Source organism: Oryzias melastigma, linkage group LG17, assembly GCF_002922805.2.
Source record: "Oryzias melastigma strain HK-1 linkage group LG17, ASM292280v2, whole genome shotgun sequence".
NCBI classification, from domain to species: domain Eukaryota; kingdom Metazoa; phylum Chordata; class Actinopteri; order Beloniformes; family Adrianichthyidae; genus Oryzias; species Oryzias melastigma.
The window spans coordinates 4,258,271-4,281,898 of record NC_050528.1 but is presented as its reverse complement, the minus strand read 5'-3'; the positions used below and the strand labels follow the sequence as shown (position 1 = coordinate 4,281,898).

At 36.9% G+C, this 23,628-nt stretch overlaps 1 protein-coding gene across 1 annotated transcript in view; it reads right to left on the bottom strand.

Moving 5' to 3' along the window:
• Window positions 1-213: 213 nt before the first annotated feature.
• Window positions 214-23,628, bottom strand: part of npc1 (Niemann-Pick disease, type C1) — a 27,742-nt gene continuing 4,327 nt past the window's right edge. The window contains exons 6-25 of the mRNA XM_024273976.2: window positions 21,338-21,581; window positions 21,179-21,261; window positions 20,732-21,102; window positions 18,983-19,209; window positions 18,623-18,723; window positions 15,437-15,539; window positions 15,172-15,361; window positions 12,305-12,487; window positions 12,105-12,219; window positions 10,730-10,857; window positions 9,332-9,466; window positions 9,166-9,255; window positions 8,689-8,879; window positions 6,880-6,995; window positions 4,841-4,970; window positions 4,562-4,747; window positions 4,259-4,490; window positions 2,659-2,772; window positions 1,336-1,498; window positions 214-1,261 (exon numbers count right to left, since the gene is read on the bottom strand). Coding sequence (XP_024129744.1) covers window positions 1,179-1,261; window positions 1,336-1,498; window positions 2,659-2,772; window positions 4,259-4,490; window positions 4,562-4,747; window positions 4,841-4,970; window positions 6,880-6,995; window positions 8,689-8,879; window positions 9,166-9,255; window positions 9,332-9,466; window positions 10,730-10,857; window positions 12,105-12,219; window positions 12,305-12,487; window positions 15,172-15,361; window positions 15,437-15,539; window positions 18,623-18,723; window positions 18,983-19,209; window positions 20,732-21,102; window positions 21,179-21,261; window positions 21,338-21,581 — 3,185 coding nt within the window. The 3' untranslated portion in view covers window positions 214-1,178. The remainder of the gene's footprint in view (window positions 1,262-1,335; window positions 1,499-2,658; window positions 2,773-4,258; window positions 4,491-4,561; window positions 4,748-4,840; window positions 4,971-6,879; window positions 6,996-8,688; window positions 8,880-9,165; window positions 9,256-9,331; window positions 9,467-10,729; window positions 10,858-12,104; window positions 12,220-12,304; window positions 12,488-15,171; window positions 15,362-15,436; window positions 15,540-18,622; window positions 18,724-18,982; window positions 19,210-20,731; window positions 21,103-21,178; window positions 21,262-21,337; window positions 21,582-23,628) is intronic.

Genomic DNA, 23,628 nt, shown 5'->3' with positions numbered 1-23,628 from the left:
CAGCCGCCGCCGCGACTTCAAACGTGACGCTGAAGTTTGGGCAGAGCTGAACATCCAGTTCTGCAGATGACATGTCAGCAGAGGGAGCGATTGTTCATAAAAATCACACAAACCAGGTCACAAGTACACATCTGAGGGAACGGATGGAGTCATGACGCCACACTGTGGCCGCTCTGAGCACGAGCAGCTCCAAAGAAGTCAAAGTCCAGGAAGCTTTTCCTTTTTTTTGCTTTTATTGTGTTAAAATTGTTAAAAACTAAATAGTTCCTTCTGTTTTTGCTTTTTTCCACATTCTTCATAAATCAATGCACAGCACTGCTAGAAGCACAGATCATTTCTTCTTCTTTACATCCAGTTTTTAACTCTTCTTTGACAAATTTGGTTAAATCAAAAAAGAAACAAAAGCTAAAATTACAAGAAAAAAGTCGATTTTTAGGTCAAACCTGCTTGAACTTCAACTTGTTTTCCAGTTTAAGAGTTGGAACCATTTTTTTATTTAGAAATGTACAGATTAGTTGGCTAAAAGAAAATATTTAACAACAAAATGTTAAAGTTAAAAAATAACTTAAAAGGCAAAGAAATAAAAATGTACTGTAAATCCTTTTACAGTATTAGACTATCGTAAAGTCATTTGTTTGAGGTTTTCCGTGTAAAGTTTGTGAATTCAGTAACTATGAAACTCCAACAGTCCAATCCTGCTGACACAATCAAATATACGACGTTCTGGAATGAAATGAGGAATTAGTCCACAAAAAGTGGATGAAAATACGTCTAAAAATTAAAAAAAAACTTCAATCTAGTTTTTTTTATAATAGAAACTAATGTTTGGTGTTCCTCGATGCTCCTCCTGGTTTCCTATATCAAAGTTATACAAAAGTAAAGCTTTAAAAATCAGTTTTTTATGGTCAAAGCACATTTCTATAAAAACTGACCAGTTTCACCCTTTTCTCAAACCCATAAGCTCCTATCGATAGTTCTGATCCGAGCCGCTCGAGTCAGCTGTAGTGTGAGGAAGAGGAGCTCCAAAGTCTTCGCTTGTTAGTGAGCAGAAAAGTCCCCGTCCCGGATCCTGAGTTAGACGCCGCCATGATGAGGATGATGATGATGAAGTGGTCAGCGGCCCACGCAGTCCCGCTCAGACCAACAGTGAGTTCATTGTTCGTCCTGCTGAGCAGCTGCTAGTACTTGAGGAGGCGTTCTTTCTCTGTGCCGACGTAGCGCCTGTTGGCGGCTACAACCTTGGCTTTGTTGGTGGGCGGACCTTCAGAGGGAAACAGAAACGTGTCAAGATGAGCAGAAAGAGGATTCGCCGGCGTTCAGCGGCCGACCGCGTACCGATATAGCTGAGTAAGACGGGGAGGAAGATGAGGCCGTGCGCCGCCCCCAGCAGCACGATGGCCAGGTACATCCGGAAGTAGAAGACCTGGAAGATCTGCGACTTGGAAAACGCCAGGATTACGATTCCTCCGAATTTAGTTAACGTGATTCCACTGAAAACCTGAAGAGAGACCAAAGAAACGGATGAAGTTCTGACAGGAAGAACGACGTTTCCAGCTGCTGTGGAGAATTTTAGTTTGTTGTTTTTATTTTAGACTTTTAATTTTAAACAGTTTATGGGGCGAGGTTTCTATATTTGTATTAACAATAATTTTGGGGAGAAAAAAAATAATATTGCAGTTCAGTTTGGGTCAAATCAGGATCAGCTCAAAGTGAATCAAGAAAAAACGGATTGAAAACTTATAAAAATAGAGATTTTAAATGAAAAAAAATTGAAAATAAAAAAACTGTTTTGAAAATTTGAAAAAAGAAAACTGAAAGCTTAAAGTAAATCTTGAAAATTTGAAAATAAAAAAAAACTTAAACTGAATCTTGAAAGTTTGAAAAGTAAAAAAAAAAACAAAAACTTGAAATAAATCTTGAAAGCCCCGCCCACATGAAAAATTAGGCTCAGTTCGGAAAAAAATAGAAAATTGAAAACAGCGGCTGCTACTAATGAATACATTATTTTATAATTGGTAATTTTTTACATTTATAGTTCTTTCTATTCCAAGTTTTCAGCATTTTTTTTTTATTTTCTTCTTTAGATTTTCATATTTTTTGTTAAAATTTTGAAGATTTATTTAAAGTTTTAATTTTTTTTTTCAAAACTTTTTTTTCCAATTTTTCACTTTTTTCTCAAATTTACAAAGTCTTGTTTTCAAATGTTCATTCTTTTTTCAGTTACAATGTCTATTTTTCAAGTTTCCGGATTTGACCACATGAATCTTTCTCCGTGCTATTTTGCACATTTTTTTGTTTTCTTTTTACATTGTGTTCTGCCTCCTGATTGGCTGTTGACCTTGTCAATCAATCTCTGTTCTGTCTCCTGTACAGAATGACTTCATCTCACCACTTTTTACATAAATCTTCCATCCAGACCAAATATTTGCTTTTATTCTATAAAATCTGTCTTATTTTCTCTGAAAGTTTGAACCTTAAGCACGTAAACAAAATACAAAAAGTGTGAAAATGTTGATGACCGTCTAAGAAAAGCACCTAAATTGTGTAGTAAGAGCTTTTACGTCCGTAAAACATCTACAGTTCTACTTCCTGGATCTAAAAGGCGACCAGCGCCGTACGGAGGCTCAGCCCTCCCGTTGTGACCTCAGCAGGACTCACAGAGCTGCCCATGTGGGCCAGAGCCTCCTCGGCCCGCTCCGCTCTGCTGCTCTTCATGCTGATGGAGAAGGCCCGGACGATGTGGCTGCAGAACTCCACCGAGATGCCGCAGCTCTGCAACACAGAGCAGGAAATGTAGGAGTCAACACAACATTACCAACATGGAAGGAGAGAACAGTCACATGTGGACTCCTGGAATGGTCCCCTGGTTACCATGACAACACTTTACAACATGACTGCCAGCTATAAGAACAAAGTCCTGAAAAACTGCAGTGTTCAACAACAGAACATGTATGGAGAGAAAATAGATCCATCTGGTTTGTGTGTAACTGTGTGGATTGTAATAGTGGATTCACACACAAATATTACAAAATACAATTTACACAAACACAACAGCTTAAAACTAACTACACACAAATATTTAAAAAGTATGCAACAATCGGGAAGTACGCAGCCGGTGTGTGAACACACACACACTGTTCAGGCCCACAAGAGGGTTAATAAAAAAATAAAAATGTAAAAACACATGGCTCTGGGGAAGCGAACCCGAGTCGTGAACCATGACAGCTGTCATGACAGATTGGTCAAAGTCACAGGAAAGTTAATATGAACATTTAAAGTTGCAAGGTGTGCAACAAATTGCACAGTTTGCTTGAATTTGCGCAAATAGTTGCGATTGCAAAATACTGGAGGGAATGTTGTGTGTGTGTAATTTTTTTAAAAAGATTTGTGCATATTTTTATAGACTTTTACATATTTTTTAAGGAATTGTTTTTTATTTATAAAGATCTGTGCATATATTTTAAGATGATATTTTTTTAGGTTTATGGATCATTTTTTGACATTTGTGCATAATTATAAAGATTTGTGTATAATTTTTAAAGATTTGTGATTGTTTTTTAGAGATTTGTGCATAATTTTAGGATTTTTGCATATTTTTTAGGATTTGTGCAAATTTTTAAAGATTTGTGCATAATTGTTAAAGAATTGTAAATCATTTTTAGATATTTTTGCATACTTTTTAAAGATATGTTCATATTTTTCTAAGATTTGTGTAATTTTTAAAGATTTGTGAATAACTTTTAGAGATTTGTGCCTTTTTTTCAAAAATGTGCGCAAATTTTTTTAAGTTTTGTGCATAATGTTTTAGAAATTTGTGCATAATTTTTAAAGATTTTTGCATAATTTTTTAGAAAATTGTGGGTAATTTTTTGGAAATTTGCGCATATTTTTTAAAGATTTGTGTATAATTTTACGATTTTTGCATATTTTTTAGGATTTGTGCATCATTTTCAGAGATTTTTGCACAATTTTTAAAGATTTGTGTATATTTTTCTAAGATTTGTGCATGTCTTTTTTTAAAGGTTTGCGCATGATTATTAAATACTTATGCATCATTTTTGAAGATTGGTGCGTGTAATTAGTTTCAAAATGTTTTAATTTTAAGTTGTACATGAGTAAATCATATTTTTTGTTTTAATTTTGTATTTTTTGTACTCATGCATAAAAGTTGAGTTACAAATCAAGAATTACGGACGCACAAATCTGAGTCTATTTTCTCTCCATCCTCTCCTAAAACAGACTCCAAACGTTTCCTCACCATCACCAAGTTGACCAGAGACACGGCGTTGAGGCTGATGTCCCAGAGCCACATGACCCCGAACATGTTCACCAGGATCATGGCGATGGTGATGCTGACCATCACAGCAGACCAAAGCTCGAAGCCCAGCAGCACCGTGGTCACCACAAATATGGCGGCCAGCGACAAGCCCAGGTTGAGCGCCGTGTCGTAGGCGATGGTGAGGTACTGCTCGTAGAAGACGTAGAAGACGCTGCCGAGGGAAGACGGGGATGAAAGCCTCTTCTAACAGTATGGAAATGTAGAAGGTGAAGCTGAACGGACCTGTAGGCAAAAACCGTGTGGTTGATGGACTGACTGATGTTCTTGGCCACCATTCGACCCATTTTCAGAGCATCGATGAAGTCCGGGGACTCCTTCAGGATGGTGTGGTAGGTCATGAAGTACGTGGCCCCCACTCCGCTGTTGTTGGGCTTCAGGTCCACGGCTGTGGCGTAAGCGGCGTGGCCACTGGAGAGAGAGGGGGCGTACACGTGAAGAACATCGCAGTGAGAACCGGCGAGGATCAGAGAACGCCGCTGAGCTTTCAGGAGGATCCATTACCCTTTTCCACACTTGGGGTTGGGATTGTCGGACAAGAACATGGGCAGAAACCGCATGAAGTCGTCTCCGACGGGCCTCTCCTTCCCAGCAGCCGTCATAGGTCGACACGACACGCAGGTTTGGTTGATCACTGGAGAAATACAGGAAACAGAAGGTCGATGTTCTGAGAAAAAAAAATGTTCTACTTTCCTTACATAGTTACCACTATCCCACATGTGAAGAAAGTAATTCTATCCGGCCCTCCAGATCATTTTATGTTATTGTTATTAATGACTCGATGTTATCTTACTCTTATATCTAACTGTATAATTTTGACAAAATATATTTTTACTGGGAGTAAAACATTATTTATTTATTCTGGAATAATATTCCTGCCTTTTTATAATTCAGAATTGTGTTACAAAGTTACGGTTTCAAAGTTTTAAAAATTGTCATTCTGCAGTTTTTTGGACTATTTTGGCATTTACTAAGATTTTTTAAGATAATTTGGAGCTAGTATTTCAGCTACATGCTAGCTGTTTTGGCTAACCTAAGTTTTTTTCTGTTAGCTTTTTGAAATATTTTGGCTTTTACAAAGATTTTAGCTAAAATTACAGGTTTTGGCAAATTTAGACTATTTTCAGTTTTTCAGGCAATTTTGAAGTTTAGCTATTTTTTCAGTCATATACTAGCTGTTTTGGCTAACCTAAGTTTTTTTTCTGTTAGCTTTTTGAAATATTTTGGCTTTTACAAAGATTTTAGCTAAAATTACAGCAACAGGTTTTGGCTAATTTAGACTTTTTTCAGTTTTTTAGGCTATTTTGAAGTTTAGCTATTTTTTCAGTCATATACTAGCTATTTTGGCTAATCAAAGTTTTTATTTATTCATTTTAGATTTTCAAGCTAATTTGGCATTTAGCTAATATTTTAGCTGGCTATCAGCTTCAGCATTTTTAGCTAGTAACTTCAACATTTTTAGCTAATAATTTCTGCGTTTTTAGCTATTAACTTCAGGGATTTCAGCTATTAGCTGCAGTATTTTCAATTATCAATTTCAGCATCTTCAGCGGCCAAATCAGCTTCCAGCATTCACACTATCACAGGTAATGCTATATATCTAGTTCATGATTATATTAAAAAGTTAAAAATGTAGTTTTAGATTGTTAAATAAATGTTTCTCCTGTTCAGCTTAAGGTGTGTTTTGGGTTTTGGCCCCTTGTGCGATTGAGTTCGACTTAGTGATTTATACTTTATAAATCTGATTCTAGATCAATTAACAAATCCATATCAAACAGAAATACCAAATAGATTACTATTACATTATTTCAGGAATCCTAATTACAAATCACATGTCAAGTATCGCTGCCTCTGACCAGCTGTAGACCAGGAACAGTCTCGTTTGTCAAGTATCTTCATCTCATCGTCTCGACATTTATTATTATTTCTTCAGTTTGCTTCAAAACTCACACATTAAACTCCAGTAACTTTATCTAAAAGATTTCATTTTAAATTAAATTCTAGAAATATGAGGGTGTTAAAGTCTCTGATCATCTCTTGATCCATTTCTCAAAACCTTCTCAGCCGTCTTTCATTTAATGCCGTTTTTATTCTGCATTTCAGAGCAATAAGTACCATGTTACTGAATGACATTTGATTCCACTCTATTATGTTTATGAAGATTGAATCAGCATTTCCAGAGAAGATCGTGAGTATCGGAGCACTCGGACCAATAATGGCTACACACATACTAACACAATCTCTTAGAGTATTCAATCGATCAAATCGATCACTTTGATCCCCACCTCCTATGTAGACGACATTTGGAGTTTATTTTAAGTAATGTTGACTTTTATTTAAATAAACCAGAAATATTTGAATCATCCCAAAATGGGAAATTTGTCTAAATAAATGAAACCGTTGCAGTGAAATGGAGATGATGCATTAGTTGTTTTGTCGCGTCGTCATGGCAACAATGATCAGTACGTTTGCACATCGCCCAGCACTAGTTCATATGTGAGTAGAATAGAAACCGGAACCAGAAAAGCAGATTCCACGTTTACCTGAGGCGTTGCAGAAATCTCCGGTCGAGTTGTAGAAACGGCAGCAGGTCGACTGCGGCTTGATCCAGTCGAAGTAATCATCCAGCCAGGAGGACGGCGTGTAGGCGATGGTTGTGCTGGGAGACAACACGACAACGTCAAACCAACTGGGAAGTCCTCAGATTATTGATAACAACTTTAAACTCAGATTAAGGAAGAACGACTAGATCGGTTTCAAAGATAAAATTATCAGAATCAGCTCGTATTAAAACAGCTGACGTTGGAGAAGTTCTGCTTTAACCACACGGATCCAGAACCTTAAATTCATCAGATGTTATGATCAATCAATCAAACTTTATTTATATAGCACTTTTCATATAAAAATAGCACAAAGTGTTATGTGATCCTCTACAATAATCTGTCAGATTATCTGTGTTTGGAGCAGGAGTGTCAAAGTCAATCACACAAACGGACAAAACCTAAAACACACTTTAGGTCGAACAGGATAAATGTTTATTGGATATTCTAAGAATAAAATGTTTAAACTTTAAAACCGCAACTTTTTAACATAATTATGAACTAAATATAGAGCATTACCTGTGATAGTTAGATAGTGTGAATGCTGTAAACTGAATTTGGCCGCTTAAGATGCTAATAGCTTATGATGCAAACACTGATACCTAAAAATGCTGAAGCTGATAGTCACTAAAATATTAGCTAAATACAAAACTAGCCTAAAAAAAGGAAAAAAAGAAACTGAGGTTAGCCAAAACAGCTAGCATGTAGCTGAAAAAAAATAGTCAAACTTCCAAATAAGCCTAAAAAACTCATTCATCTTTTTGTCCGCTTTGTCCCTTTCGGGGTCGCGGGGTGCCACAGCCTAACACGGCTACTGAAGGGCGAAGGCGGGGTACAGGTACAGGTACAGGACGTCAGTCTGTCGTAGGGCCTAAAAAATGGAGAAACCTAAAGTAGCCAAAATAGCTAGTATGTTGTATAATGCTAGTATATGCTAGTATAATGCTGCTGGGAGGGGTGGTGGCAAAAGACGAGGTCACTGATTAATGTTTTTATGAAGTTTTTTACTATAGCTTTTATGTATTTCACTTTTTTTATTATGAACTTTTAAAGTTACATTTTAACTGTTTTATCAATTTCTATCTATTTTATTCCATTATTGGTTTTTGTTTTTAATCTGTGTGGTGAGATGTATGGAGCAAGGACAATGACATAATTTCCGTGAGGATTAATAAAGTATCTATCTATCTATCTATCTATCTATCTATCTATCTAAAAATTATTTCAAAATAGCCTAAAAAACTTTTTAAAAAGCCAAAATTAGCCAAACAGCTAGCATGTAGCTGAAATATTAGCTACACTCTAAAATAGCCTAAAGAAACCTTAATAAATTGCAAAATATTCCAAAACTAGCATAATGCCAATTTTTAAAACTTTAACATAATTCTGAATAATAAAAAGGCAGGAATATTATTCCAGAATAAATCCACTTAAACCTTCAATAACTTTCAATATTTTACTCTCCATAAAAATATATTTTGTCAAAATTATCCAAGTTTGAAATGAGCACAAGATAACATCGGGTCATTAATAACAGCTCAGGCCTCGACTTCACGTGGGATCGTGGTAACTATGTAAAGAAAAAGAAGAGTTTTTTTTTTTAAGTGTGTCAACCTTCTATAGTCGTGTTAATGGTTAAATATGAGAACTTGGATGAGTAAAATCCTTATTTCCATGTGTAATCTGAATATAATTATGAGGATTGTGTGACTGACAGAATCTGAAATCCCTTTTTCTGGATTCTGGACTCACTAGTTGCTGATGAGAGAGGCGGTGTAGACTTGTTGGACCAGAGAGTTGTTGTTACAACCCACTCCGCCACACACGGCGTTCTGGCCGTCCAGACTGTTGTAATCCAGACCGTCCTCCACCACGAAGTACACAGGAGCTCCGGTGTGGAGGTACTCGCTCAGGTTCTTGAAGTAGTCCAGAACGTAGGAGTCCTAAAGAAGAGAAAGGGTCAGAACGTGCATGCTGCCGTCACACTAATGATGGGCGATATGAAAAAAATGTATGTCACAATATCAATTATTTTATATCACAATAACGATATATATCACGATATCAGACAATAAAGTATATTTTTAGTTATTAAAAAAAATTGAAAACAGGAAGATTCCTACACAAGGACTTGTCGCCCGCAGCACACCCATAGATAAAAATGTATATGAACACTTTCTCCCTATAGGCTGCTCTTTACCGCCTGTATCCAGGAAATCCTGCACTTACATCAGGCATGGATAACTTCTGGTCCAGCCCGATTTGCACCTTGTTGACTGCAGCAATGCTGAAGGACAGCATCCCCACAAACACCGCCACCTGGAGGTCAGAAGAGGAACACGGTGATCCAACAACAACAGGGTCAACAGGAAGACGAGCGGGACGAGGCGCTTACGATGAGCGGTCGGAGCCACTCCTTGAGGATGAGAGGAGCGTAGACTTTCTTGAAGAAGCGGTACAGGATGCCGTCGGACTTTCTATCCTCAATTTCTGGCAGTCTCACACAGCAGCAGATGTCCAGGCGATTCCGCTGTCAGATACAGACACAACGTTAGAAAAAAGAGGCTGTGGGTTCAAACATGAACCTGTCAGCGTTATGACGGTGAGGAAAAGTTTCAGAATATTCCTTTCTTAAGGGAAAAAGAGAAAAAAGGTTTTATTTGCTCTGCGAACAAACGTCTAACATGATAAGACTGAGCTAACGAACGGCTGGAGACTGGAGGACATTCTTCTGGTGAATGAAACCCAGATTAGCCGGTTCCCTTCAGGTGAGGAGCAGCGTTGATGCATGACCCAAACGGGAAAGATCTGCTGTCAGAGATCCAGACAGAGAAACGCCACCAGAACACGAATGTCACCGAACAACAGGTCATCAAAATCACCAAAACAACTGAAACATGTTTGAGAGTTTGTTTATTATAAAGAAAACTCATTAAAATGTTTCAAAAAGGCAAGTTAAGATCAGGGGGTAGCTTAGGGTTGCTATAGCAACTGCAAGATTTAGCAAAGTCAAGGCCCAGATCACTTTATTTTATTGTTATTATTAACCCATTGCAATCATTTCTAACTTGTATAATTTTGACTGAATGTATTTTTATGGAGAGTAAAATATTGAAAGTTATTTAAGGTTTAAGCTGATTTATTCTGGAATAATATTCCAATTTTTTTTATTTATAATTATGCTAAAAAGTTACAGTTTTAAGGTTTTAAAAATTGGTTTTCTGAATATTTTGGCATTAACTAAGAATTTTTTTAGGCTTTTTTGGAGTTTAGCTAATATTTACATATTAGTTATGTAAATATTTAGCTATTGAAGTTTAGCTATTGTTCTAGCTAACCTAAGTTGTTTTTACTTTTTGTTTTTTCTAGGCTAATTTGGCATTTAGCTCATTATTTTTGTTTCCCGGCCCCACAAATGATCAACTCTTAACAGTCAACCTCTAACCCGGACTCACACGGCGAGCGTTTCAGCTCCGATGAGAGCGCCGCCGTCTTTACGCAACTTTAAAAGTGAGAGGAAATCCCACTGCAGGCGTTCACGTTCTGCGTCTGCGGTCAGGCTTCTGCGGCGCTGCGAATACGTTTCGTTCAAATTTTCGCCGGACGACGCAGCTGAACCGCAGCCGTCCTGTAGCTAATATGAGCCATCGGCTGTAGCTAAAGCGCTCCCGGATCGGACCTGAGCTGTAACGCTCGCCGTGTGAGCCCGGGGTCGGCCACTGCACAGAAAAAATCCCAGAACCGCCCCATGTGACCGACAGCTGGTCAGATTGAAGCGTCAGAGAAATCTCACCTCCTGCCTTCTGGCATCCAGTCCCAACAAGCTGACGAAGCAACTGATCTGCAGCAGGAAATCGATGAAAATGGCCAAACCGGCAAACAGTGAGAACGTCCTCACGGCAGGCATGTTGGACAGAGCGCCTGCAACAGAAGAACGAACGTCTTTCACCTCCATCCGCTCAGCGGAGCGCTGCAGGACTTTATACGATAAATATAAAATATATATTTTTTTTCTGGCTACAAACTGGTGCTCACCAGATAATAACCAGAAAAAATGTTTTTTACTTCAATTTTTAGAAAAAAAAAGTTTTTAAGTTACTATCTGGTACGCACCAGTTACTAACCAGAACACTTTTATTTCTAAAGATTTAAGTAAAAAAAAAAAAGTTTCAATTTCTGGATAGTAACTGGTGAGAACCAGATGGTAACTTTTACAGAACCGCTATGTGCTTTTGGAAAAAAAAGGCAACTTTTTTTTTTTTTACTTTGAAATAAGCAAGAAAAAAACATTTTTTTTCTTTTTTAGTGGGGGGTAGTTGATGGGTTAGAGAGTCAATCGGTTTGATTTCTCACCAACCACAACTCAACAGAAGCTACAAAATCTTACAAAAATAAGACTCTCCTTTGAATTAATGTTATTTTCCTGTTATGATAAAAATAACAAATTATTGTTTTTTGGCTCCGCCCCTCCACCACAGACGCGTCAGATCAAATTTCATCTTCTGCCTCATTTATTAAAAGACGGATTTTATCCACAAACTACAATTAAGGGCAGAATTCTCAATTTAATTCAATAAAATCAGAACATAAAAAAGTTCAGGTTCATTTTAGTCGGAGTTTTATCACGCTGATCGCCCGCCTGACCAGCGGGACGCTCCAGGGCGTCCGTCGGGTCCACGGGGTTAAAAAGTCAAAGTTGGGGTTTGATTCGTGAATCCATGCGGATCGCCACCTTATCAACGATCTATCAAAAAGTAGCGCATTTTTGCTGCGGCAGAATCCGCTGATTCACATCTCAGTTTTTGAAATTGTAAATGTTATTTTTGAAACCTGAATCTTCATCGACATGAATATTTTTTACTTAATATCCAACATTATTCTGGTTTCAGAGCAAAAATACATCAGCCAAAGATAATATTTTACTTCACTCTTCTATACTTTTAAATATCATGAATCAGCGATTTTTGACGTCGCAAATATTTTCTGGAGTAAATCGCGAGTATCCGAGCACTCGGATACTCGTTACAGCTCGACTTTTTAAAAAGAAAAAATGTACATTTTCTTCAACCAGAGAGTCACAATGGGGGGGGTCAAAGAGCCGCATGTGGATCCGGAGCCTCAGGTTGAAGCCCGCTGGACGGTCCAAAGGAAGGATGACAAACACTTACCCAGGAAGAAGGCCACCGTCTCCGACAGGGACGAGAGGAACATGCTGGGAGCCACGTCTCCCAGAACGCGTCCGATCTGCTGGTGAAGCTCCTCGTTCTGCAGCCGCTCGTCCCTCTGTTCAACAGAACCAGGACCAGAACCAGTGAGGAAACCCGAACGCTCCCGTCTGCTCCACACGAGCTGCAGCCAAACGCTTTACCTGCAACGTCTGGACTATAATGAAGATGTTATCGACTCCGACGGCGAGCACCAGGAAGGGAATGACCTCGATCACGATGAGCGTGAGCGGGATGCCAGCGTAGCTGAAGATGCCCAGAGACGAGGACACGGAACCCAAAACGATCAGGATGCCGGCGATGCCCAGAGAGATCTTAGAGTCCACCTGTGCAGAGAAAACGCAGCGTCACGGTTGAGCTTCTGCTGGATGATGCGACGACGCAGCCGTGATTCATTCATCATGACTAAGGCGTGAAACTATGACGGGAATGTTCTGTGTGAGCAGAAACTGTAACGAGTCTGGATACTCGGATATCCGGAATCTGCTCCAGAACAAACAAGTATGAACGTTTGTGACGTACAAAATCTACAAAAAGTGTAGAAAACAAACACTTTAGGTTTGTGATTATTGATCTAAAAGTGCAGATTAATGTTGGCTTTTAAGTGTATAAACCAAAACTTAGTGTTCTACAGGAAGTAAATAAACCTTCAAAATAAAACGTCAGTGAAGGTTCTCAGTTTTAAAGTAAAACTATTGTTTTTGTAAATAAAATAAAAAATTAAACTGAAGGTTAATTGAATGAAATAAGGTCTGAAAAACGAATTTTTAAAATAAAGTTTAATAAAAAGATTTAATAAATAAGAAATTAAAAGTTTTACAAAAATAGTATTATGTATAATGAGACTTCTCTGGGTTTTTAAATGCTGTAGGAGATGTTTTTAGTTAGAAGATGTTGACTCCTTGTGTTTTCTGTGCATTTCAGATGCGGTCTTATCCATGTTACAAATAAACATTTTATTTCATTTGCTAACAGTTTTATACATTTTAAATGTCGAGCTCACAAAGGTGGCGTCCTGCTGTTACGCAGACATTTTTTCAACAGAAAATTGTGAAAATTGTAGTTTATTTGGCTGAAGTTGAACAAAATCATAAGACACAGGACAGGATTCTGCAACTTCTGCCAGTAGAAGAGACATTTGTTTGATTCTGATTAAAACCTAAAAGAGCCGCAAAGACTTTTTTTTATTTTTCAAACCTTTTTAGAAAAATTTGATGCTACTTTGCATCATTACGTTTTTTTTTAATTATAAATATGAATTATATTTATTTATCAAGATAAATGTCGTCTTTGGTTTTGACTGAAGCTCATATGACTTTCAAAATAAAAGACTTCCTGTCCCAAACAGGAACATTCCAGTAAATCAAATGTATTCCTAAACAAAAATGACATTTTTATACTTTAGGTTTACTTTGATGAGCCGTCGTCATTTTTCCTACTTACTACTGAGGTAACGGGAGCATAAACATGAAACATGATCGGTTAATGATCAAGTAGAAAAAGTATTTGAAGAATACACAAAAGTTAGCAACCCTTACTTTTAAAAATGATTATTTTATTTTTCTTTAGCCAGAGAGCCGCTGTGGAGGAGTAAAAGAGCTGCATGTGGCTCCAGAGCCTCCGGTTGTAGACCTCCGACATAGGATAAGAACATTTTAGGAATGTGGGCGTGGCTAGCCAATAACTTCCGTTGCTAAGGAAATCCACACATTTACTTTTGCTGATTCATCTGAAACTCATGTCAGTCTGTTCAGTGTACCCAGGCGACCAAAACATAAACTGGTTGCTATGGAGATATAACCAACAGAAAAGCCCCCATTAAAAAAAGCAGTTTTTACATCATTTTGTCAGATACGGCTTAGACCAGAGTCATACAGCGGAGTCACAGCTTTCATTTTTATTCAACTATTATTTTCAAATAATTAATAATTATTGAAAATCTACAAGGTGTACTTTCAACTTTTTCAATTTTTAATTTTTCTTATTTAAATCTGGTTTTTCACATTTTTCCTTAAGTGCTGCTGTTTCTATTCTGAATATTATTCTTTATATTTTTAAGTTTAAATTGTTTGTCACAAAGTGATCCTTATGAGAAGTTAAACAAAGCATCATTTCAGAGGGGAAAGTTTCCCTTTAAACATGATGAAGCAAAAGTTTAAATAAACTAAATCCAAAGTCTTAACTGTTTAATTCCTCCTAATCAGAGTATTCGTGTCATGAGTGTTCATGTCTTTGTCTTCTGCTTCCTCTCAGTCTTCAAAATGATCAAATTCAGGTTAAAAGGAAATTATAAAATCTCATGTCTTTGTAATAAACTGTGAAATAAAGTTCATCAACATACATATTATGGTATTAATAAGAAGCTGAAGGTCATTATTTTTTGGATTGATCAGAAAAGTATCTTATGTGTTAAATTAGAGACTCTGGACTTAATGTTGTTTTTGTTTTTCTTAAATGCTTGAAATAAAAAAATCTCTCTTGGTGGTGTAAAAGTAAAGGTTGAAAGTCTGTTATAATAAAAAAACTTTTAGTTTGATCTTTTACTGCGTAACAATGTCACAAATTTAAATGAAACTACCTCAAAATTAGGCTTAATATTGCAATTATGGGGTCAAAAATGTTTTCTATTGAAATAGATTAATTAATCACAAGTTGTGATTAATTAACTGCATTAAAAATTAATCGCATGACAGCACTACTATCTATTATAACTTATATAATAGTTTTGTTCTAAATATTAGTGTTTTTATCTGTGATCTGCATCTCCTGATCGAAGAAAATGAGGGAAATAAATTTATGATATTTCATTTTTCAAACATCCAGTAAAAAGATTAGACGGTAAGAATCATAGTTTGATCTGTGAATCATCTAAATATTGATCAATAAAAAGAAAAAAACATTACTCAAAAGGTAAATTTTGTATTTTTTAAGTGAAAAAACATCTTTTTTTTAAATAAATGAGTCATTTCTTAGGTTTAAATAATAAAATCTAAATATTTGAAGGTATTACCAGGAGCATGCGGAGACTGTGGATGTGCCCCAGAGCCAGCGAGATGTAGACGAACATGATGATGTAGCTGATCAGGATGGTGTTGATGTCGCTGTTGCTCTCGCGGTCGATCTCGTCCTCCACGCTCCTCTCTGCGCTGAAGGCGATGGTCAGGTTGGAGTTGGAGAAGTTCTTCATGAAGCCGATGAACCTGAAACAGTCAGAATGGCCGTTTGTGAACCCAAACCACCGAGTGGAGGATGTTCTGGACGGACTGAAGGCTCACTCTTTCTCCCAGGCCAGAACTTTGCCCATTCGGACCGAGTCGTTCAGGTAGTTGTTGAGAGGGAAGGTGATGACCAGAGCCGTGGCGTTGTTGTAGTTTGTGTCTGTGGGGAAGAAGGAAGCGCTCGTTCAAACATCTCAAGGGGAACAAATATAGTACAGAGAAATAAAACTAAAATGAGCTCTGTTAAAATCTAAAAATGATTTTAAAGCTGAATAAAAGTGCTATAAAAGTAGAGTCGTCAATTTAGATCAAACTCAGACAGAATTCATGCAACAAATTATTTAATTTTTTTACTTTCCGACCTTTTCATGACTAATTATCCTTAGTTTGATATATTAGGGTTGGTTGTCAATTTTTGTTTTGTTGAAAACATTTTTTCTTGTACATTTTTAAAATTAGGTCAAAAACTTTAATTTTAAGCTGTAAAAACAGTTCATTGAACATTTTGGGGGATTTTAACAACAACATTAAGGACTTTTTTCCTACCAATTTTTCTGGTTTTGTTTGATTTTATGTCTAGTGCGTGAATACAACAGAAGTTAGTGTCACACTGGTGAGGTTGAGCTAATTGAAATTATACCAGATAAACAAGTGAGGAGTCTTATAAAAACGGAGAATCCAGAGGTAAACTCAAACGTAGACAAAAACAGATTTAGGTTTCATAGGGTTAAATAAAAAAGTCAAATTCACCTGAAAGTGACTCATTTTAAAAAGAAGGTGATGTTCTCAGAGAATAATCCCATCGGTGGGTGGGGCCTAAAGGTCAGGCCATGGAATCTAACCAATCAGATCACACCTGGGATTCTAGAGGAGGTGGTGGTCCGACCAGTTTTGGTGATTTATTGGTTTTGAAAAGCTCGAAGGTCTGAGATGAAGTTGATGTTAACATGATAAAGGAGACAAATATCTGCCTCTAGAAATCACAAAAGATCAACCACTCATATGGGAGTCTCTGTCACAGCACCACACCTCCCCGTCATACGCGTTTGACTCGTTTTCCTGCTTCTACACGCCTGATAGGATGTTGTGATGCGGAGCAGGAAGAGCCAATGAGCTGGAAGGGGCGTGTCCGAACATGAAGAGAAGCAGGAAGAGGTTGAGAGGATGGAATCAGTAAATGATGTAAAGCACGAACATGTTTTCAAACATGAAACCCTCCCGATATTCAAAACACGCCATGACTGCAGCTCCTCTAAGACCAACTTTAACGTGTTCTTGTGGCATTTTTCTGGTGGACATGTTTGCATTTCTTGAAGAGATTCAGTTCATTTGATTTACTTTTGTCATGATTTTCTATTTTAGAGCATGTATTTTTTTTAGCATTTTTGGAAACATTTGTTGTGATAAATGTTAATCTAAAAGAAGTTCCTTCAGACTTCACGAAATAAAACCTGTGAAGGTCTAAAAGGAACTCCCATAGTATTTCCTTTAAGTAATAAATGGGTGAACAGAGAGTGAGAAAAGACGCTGTAAAGTCATTATCTCATATTGCACAATAAAGATAAAGACAGTAAAGACAGGGTGTTTTCAAATGTGTAAATATTCATTTCAGACAAATAATATGCAGAAGAACAATGTCTGACATTCAGCTTTTAGTTTAATAAAAAGGCACCAACATTAATATCATGAATAATGAAAAATTGAACCAAAAGAAATTGACATTTTTATATAAATACTTTAAAACTAGTAAAAGAATATGATGACTATGAAAAAGGTTTTTATAAATGTTATAAGAAGAATCCTAAATAAAGCTGCATTGTCTGCAATAATGCTATTGTGAATGCTTTTTGCTGAAAGTAGTTGCTGAAGATGCTGAAGCTTTTTTCTGAAAATGGTGACGCAATTTCTTTCATTGCTGAAAATGCAAAAGCTATTTGCAGAATGTTAAATTTGCTAAAAAAAACTGGAAATCTCATTAAAGAGCTATGAAAGAGTGCTGAAGTTAAGCTAAATTTCTGAAAATTTTGTTGTAAACGGCTTAAAAATCTCTAATACATGCCAATTTAGCAACAATATTTAGTGTGTTGCTTAAATATGAGCTAAACTCCAAATTAGTCACAAACCCTCGGTAGATGCTAAGTTAGCCAAAAAAGCGAACTTGTTGCTTTAATATTAGCTAAACTCCAAAATAGCCTAAAATTACTCCGTAAATTAAATTTGTCAAAAATGTTAGTAGGTTACTAAAATAGAATCTAAACTTTAAATGAGCCTATAAAAACCCTAGTAGATAACAAACTAGCCAAAAACGTTAGCATGCTGCTAAAATGTTAGGTAAACTACAAATTAGTAAAAAAAAAAAAAAAGTTAGCCAAAAAAGCTAAGTTGTTGCTTTAATATAAGCTAAACTCCAAAATAGCCCAACATTCCTTAGTAAATTAAATTTGTCAAAAACATTAGCCTGTTGCTAAAATAGAAGCTAATTCTAAATTAGACTCTAGAAACCCCAGTAGAGAACAAATTAGCCAAAAAAGCTGACTCGTTTTAATATTAGCTAAACTAATAGCCCAAAATTCCTCATTTAGCATTATGCAAACATTTTAGATAAGTTCCAAATTAGCATTAAAAACCTCAGTAGATACCAAATTAGCCAAAAAAGCTAGTTCGTTACTTAAATATTAGCTAAACTCCAAAACTGCCAAAAGAATTCCTCAGTAAACTAAGTTAGTCAAAAACGTTAGCCTGAAGCTTAATTAGCCTAAAAAAGCCTCAGTAGATAACAAATTAGCAATTTAGCAATAAGTTAGCATGTTGCTAAAACAGAAGTTTAATTAGCCTAAAAAATCCTCAGTAGATGACAAATTAGCCGAAAACGTTAGCATGTTGCTAAAATATTGAATAAACTCAAATTTTTTTATTGAAAATTACTATTTAAGATTAAAACATAACCCAGTAATTTATTTAAAGGTTTGTTGATAATCAACTTAAAATGTTGACATTTTCAGGACTTTCTCATTAATTTCTTATAGGGCATATTTTGCTCAATATTTCAAAAACTATAAAGTTTATAAAAACCAAAAGTACAAGCACTAATGTCCTGAATGAGCTGAAAGTTTTGAAAACAAGATTGCTAAAATCACAGAGTTTATCTGAGTTTTTATGTGCCAAAATACGCACAGAAAAGAGCAGGAGAATCACTGTAGTGTGAATGCTTTGTAAGCAATCACACGATAACTTTCTGCTCACCATCATAACCGCCGAGCGCCAGCCAGGGGAACACGGGGCCCCCAAAGGTGCCCAGACAGGGGTCATGGAGGAGGGTGGTGTCGTTCAGGGATGCTGGGGCGCTGGAGGAGAAAAAAGACGAAGTCATGTGACTTCGAGCGTCACCAGATATTTTTTTTTTGTCCAGCGGTTATAAAGAACAGAAAAACAGCAGATTTGACAGTTTATAAAGCAGTCTGACTTTGTTTGGATGGAAGAGCCTCGCGTGGTTTCTTAAAGTGTTTAAAAATAGGGCGCTGGCGTGTCATGGAGAAAAGGGAACACAAACGTCAGCGCGAGTGAAACATGAACAGATGAGTGGAACAGTTTGACAAAGATCACCTGACACAGTAGAGGAAGTGGCTGTGAAAGTCGGCGTAGATGAAAAATTCGTCTCCGATGGTGTGATCCAGCACGGAGTGGCTGTTCTGGAAATAGTTGAGGACACTTAAGATGGTGCAGTTGTTGTTGTACGGAGCCAGCGGGGCCACGCAGATGTCCTTCAGGGTGACACTTTGACCGTCGTACGTGGCTGCAAGGTTTTCAATGGCGAGCTGAAGGTCCAGAACCTGGTGGATCAGAAAGGATTAGTCTATTTGAGGGCACACTCCAATGAAAATAGTGTTTTTAAGACATTCTTGTGATATTTTTCTGATGATGGAAGACATCTATAAAGAAATATACCATAAAAAATTATTTTTTATTTCAATTGTTGTAAAACACGAGCAGAAAGCTTATCTGTGACATTCCTGATGGGGAGGGGGAGCGGGGCTGCTTTGTGTTAATGGCCCCGCCCACAACTCAGAGATGAATTTCTAATAAACTTAGGCAGATATTCTGTCCTAGAAAACAAACGTTTTTTAAATTCTATTTTTTCCAATAATTAAAAACTTGCGGTGTAAGTGCTCTATCTGGTTGTGATATATTTAATTTTGTACTCAGTGCGATACTTGTATCAATTTAAAATGTTAACAAGACAATATTTTATTACATATTTATGAGCAAAGATAGTTCAGCGCCTTACTTTTATTTTCCACCTAAACCTCCGACTGCTTTGCATGAATATTTTGTATTTTCGTTTTTTTTTTCCAGGTTTTTTTTCTAAGTGAAGAAAATAGTGAAAAATTGTTCCGATAGTCTTGGAATATACCGCGATATTTGTCGTTTCACGATACAATAAATGCCATGCTGTGTAGTACCGCGATATTTATTGTATCATGATACGACAAATACCATGGCAAGTGCTGTATCACGATATTTATAGTATCGCATTATGATAAATATCATGTTGAGTACTTTATCACAATATTTATTGTATCGTGATAGAATAAATATCATGCTAAGTATTGTATCGCAATATGTATCGGATCATGATACGATAAATGTCAAACTGTGTGATATATCATCAGGATATGATAAATACCGTGAAACATACTGTATTGCGACATGTATAGTATCAGAATACAATAAATATCATTCTGTGTAGGGTATCACGATATTTATAGTATCACGATATAATAAATATCATGCTGTGTACTGTGCCACGATATTTATAGTATCACAATACAATATCATGCTGTGTACTGTACCACGATATTTGTTGTATTATTATACAATAAATATACCGTGTACTGTTTCACAATATTTATAGCACGATACAATAAATATGCTGTGTAGTGTATCACGATACAATAAATATCATGCTGTGTACTGTACTACGATATTTGTTGTATTATTATACAATAAATATCATACCGTGAACTGTTTCACAATATTTATACCACCATACAATAAATATGCTGTGTAGTGTATCGCGATATTTACCATGTCATGATACGATAAATACTGTGATACGTACTGCATCACAATATTTAGCCAATCAAGATACGATAAATATGCTGTGTAGTGTATCGCGATATTTATAGTATCACGATACAATAAATATCATGCCGTGTCATGATATTTATCGTATCATGATATTTATCGTATCATGATACGATAAATATCATGATACGAGCCTCACCAGACTCTTATCAATAAAAACCCGCTGGAAACGCTTTAAAAATAGATAATCTGAGTCAGTAAACTCACCTGGTGCAAGAGGTCTTTGTTAAAGATGGCTTTGAAAGGAACGTCTGAACCACCAAAGTATGGAGAATATGTGTAATTGTCCTCCCTCGGGGTGGTGATGATGAGCTGCGCTGTTCTGAAGAAGGGTCCGAAGTGGCTGTCAAAGTAGTCCTTCTCCTGCCGAGCCTGGCTGGTGGGGGACGACCACAGCTCCACCGGGTCTGTGGTGATGCGCATGTATCGCAGGCCAAAAGAGAACGCCACCACCAGCACCACGCTGCCCAGAACCACCACAAATGGGTTCCGCACGCAGAAGGACCCCCAGGAGCTGAACAGGACTCGCAGGAAACTCTCAAAGCGCTCTCCCAGAGTTTCACAGCACGACGGGCTCGCTGAGACCAAAGAAACAACAAATCTGTTAGTCTGAATTCTGCTGGGAGGCCACAATTACAGATCCGGCCAAAGCACCTAAGCTCAAATCATCGTCGTTCAAAGAGAGCGGGTTGTTGCTGTCCAAAATGGGGCCATACTCTGAAATGATGGGTCTCCGCCTGTCGAATCAAACAACAAACATTTCAGGAAAAATCGTAGTAAAATTCATGTCCTGTATGAGAATGAGTCTGTTACCTGTAACACAAAGCTCCCAGCACTAACAGGACAAGCAGGAAAGACAAATAGGAGATCCCCATGATGACATTCATGGCGTCATAACCAAAGATGGTCCAGGGAGGAAGGGCAGCCGGAGGGACGGGTTTGGGGCCGCAGGCTTTGGTGCAGTCCTGACAGGAGCAGGGACCAGAGCCGTCCTCGAGGCCCTCTGTGCAGGCGTACGTCTTATTGTTCATGGGGGTGAAACCCGACACCGGCACGTCTGAAAGGAGGAGGAAACACTCCAGTTTTATGTACAGGGACGACTGAAGTACATCTGCATTAATGAAGGGAGTGTGGGTCGATCGATGGCCGTCAGAGATTGGAGGAGGACTGAACTGTTGGACCGAGGTCCAAGGTCCTGTTTTCTGATGACAGTAAAGTGGTGAGGAGCAGAACCTAGACGGCTGGAGGTCCAGTGCGTCAGGCTGCCATGTTCAGCACCGGTGTTGAAGGGTGGTGCTTAAATATGAGCTAAACTCCTAAATAGCCCAAAAAACCTCAGTGGAGGCCAAGTTAGCCAAAGAAGCTAACTCGTTCTTTAGATACTAGCTAAACTCTAAAATAGCCTAAAATTCCTTAGTTACCTAAATTAGTAAACGAAACATTAGCCTGTTGCTAAAATAGAAGCTAAACTCTAAATTAGTCCATAAAAACTCAGTAGATGTCAAATTAGCCAAAAAAGCTAACTTGTTGATTAAATACTCGCTAAACTCCAAAATAGCACAAGATTGCTCAGTAAACTAAATTGGTAAAAACGTTAGCCTGTCGCTAAAATAGAAGCTAAACTCTAAATTGGTCTATAAAAACCTCAGTAGATAACAAATTAGCCAAAAAAGCTAACTCGTTTTAATATTAGCTAAACTCCACAATAGCCTAAAATTCCTCAGTTAGCTAAATTAGTAACAATGTTAGCCTGTTGCTAAAATATTAAGCAAACTCCAATTTTTTTTTAAATTACAAAAAAAGATTAAAACATAGTCAAGGAAAATATTTAAAGGTTTGTTTTTTTATTGATTGATTTGATCATAATCGCTGTTTCTATATTCTTGCAAAAACTGAGACGTAAACTGTGATTTCTCCACAGGATAATAATTTTCTGAAATTATTTTTTTGAGATTTTCTGAGCTGGAACTACAATTTATGTAAAATAAACGAGGACTTTAAATCAATCAAACAGTGGGCCCTCAATCTAATTTTTTTGAATGGGATTATTTAAACTAAGACACTTTTACATGATAGTTTTTTTTTTGGATGGGTCTACACGGATATGTTAACACATCAAAGCACGAAAGGATAAAAAAAAAGGTAATGCGTTAATAGTTATTAATGCAAATCAATTACACTTCTGTCCTCTGCTTTGGGAGCCTTTCATGGCCTCCCTTAACTTCTGACAGAGCACACTTCGTCTAAGTCAGGGGTCTGTAACCTTTAGCGCTAAAAGCTCCATTTGGACCATTGTGACCAAAACCCAGCGAGAGCCACAATGTTAGAAAAATGTACTTTATTTATGTTTTGTGGCCTTTAAGTCAAGGTAAATATGACATTACTTGACTTATAAGTTTTTTTATGTTTCTTTATTTAATCATTTTAACTTAATTTACCTTCGACACATGCAGGTTCTTTTCAAAATAAAATACACCCAGTGCCTGTAAGAAAGCCAAATCAAATGTGGTATTTTAATATTTCGTTGAGCTTTCTTCGTTTTTTCTCATTTTGATTTTTGCTAACATTGAATAAAATGTTAGAACAATTCTGAACATAATACAAATTTAGTTTGAACAAACAACAATAAAGCACTGTAATTAAAATCATTTCTCTCTCATCTGACATTCTAAAAATCAAACGGATAAACTCAATTAACTAAAAATTAAAAATTTTAACTAATTTTTTATTAAAATTTTGTGCATTTCTTTAAAGCCAAAGAGCCTCAATGGCTCCGCAGCCTCAGACCCCTGGTCTAGGTTTTTCCTACTTATAGAAGAAATACATTTCCAACCAATTCTTAGTACTTTATTCTTCTTATTTTTTGGTTAAATCCCCCTTTTTCTCTCAAAGCTGACCATTTTATTTGTGGTGTGGCCCGTTGTCATGGTAACATGTTCCGAGATCCCGTCTAACATCTTGTTTTTGTCCAGATGATGAAATAAAATTTTGATTTGAAGAAGTAATGTTGAACATTTGGGATTTATAAGATGGGCATTTGAACCCAGCAGCCAATCAGAATCGAGTATTCCTCTACTGTAAAAAAAAATCATCTTAAAAGTGAA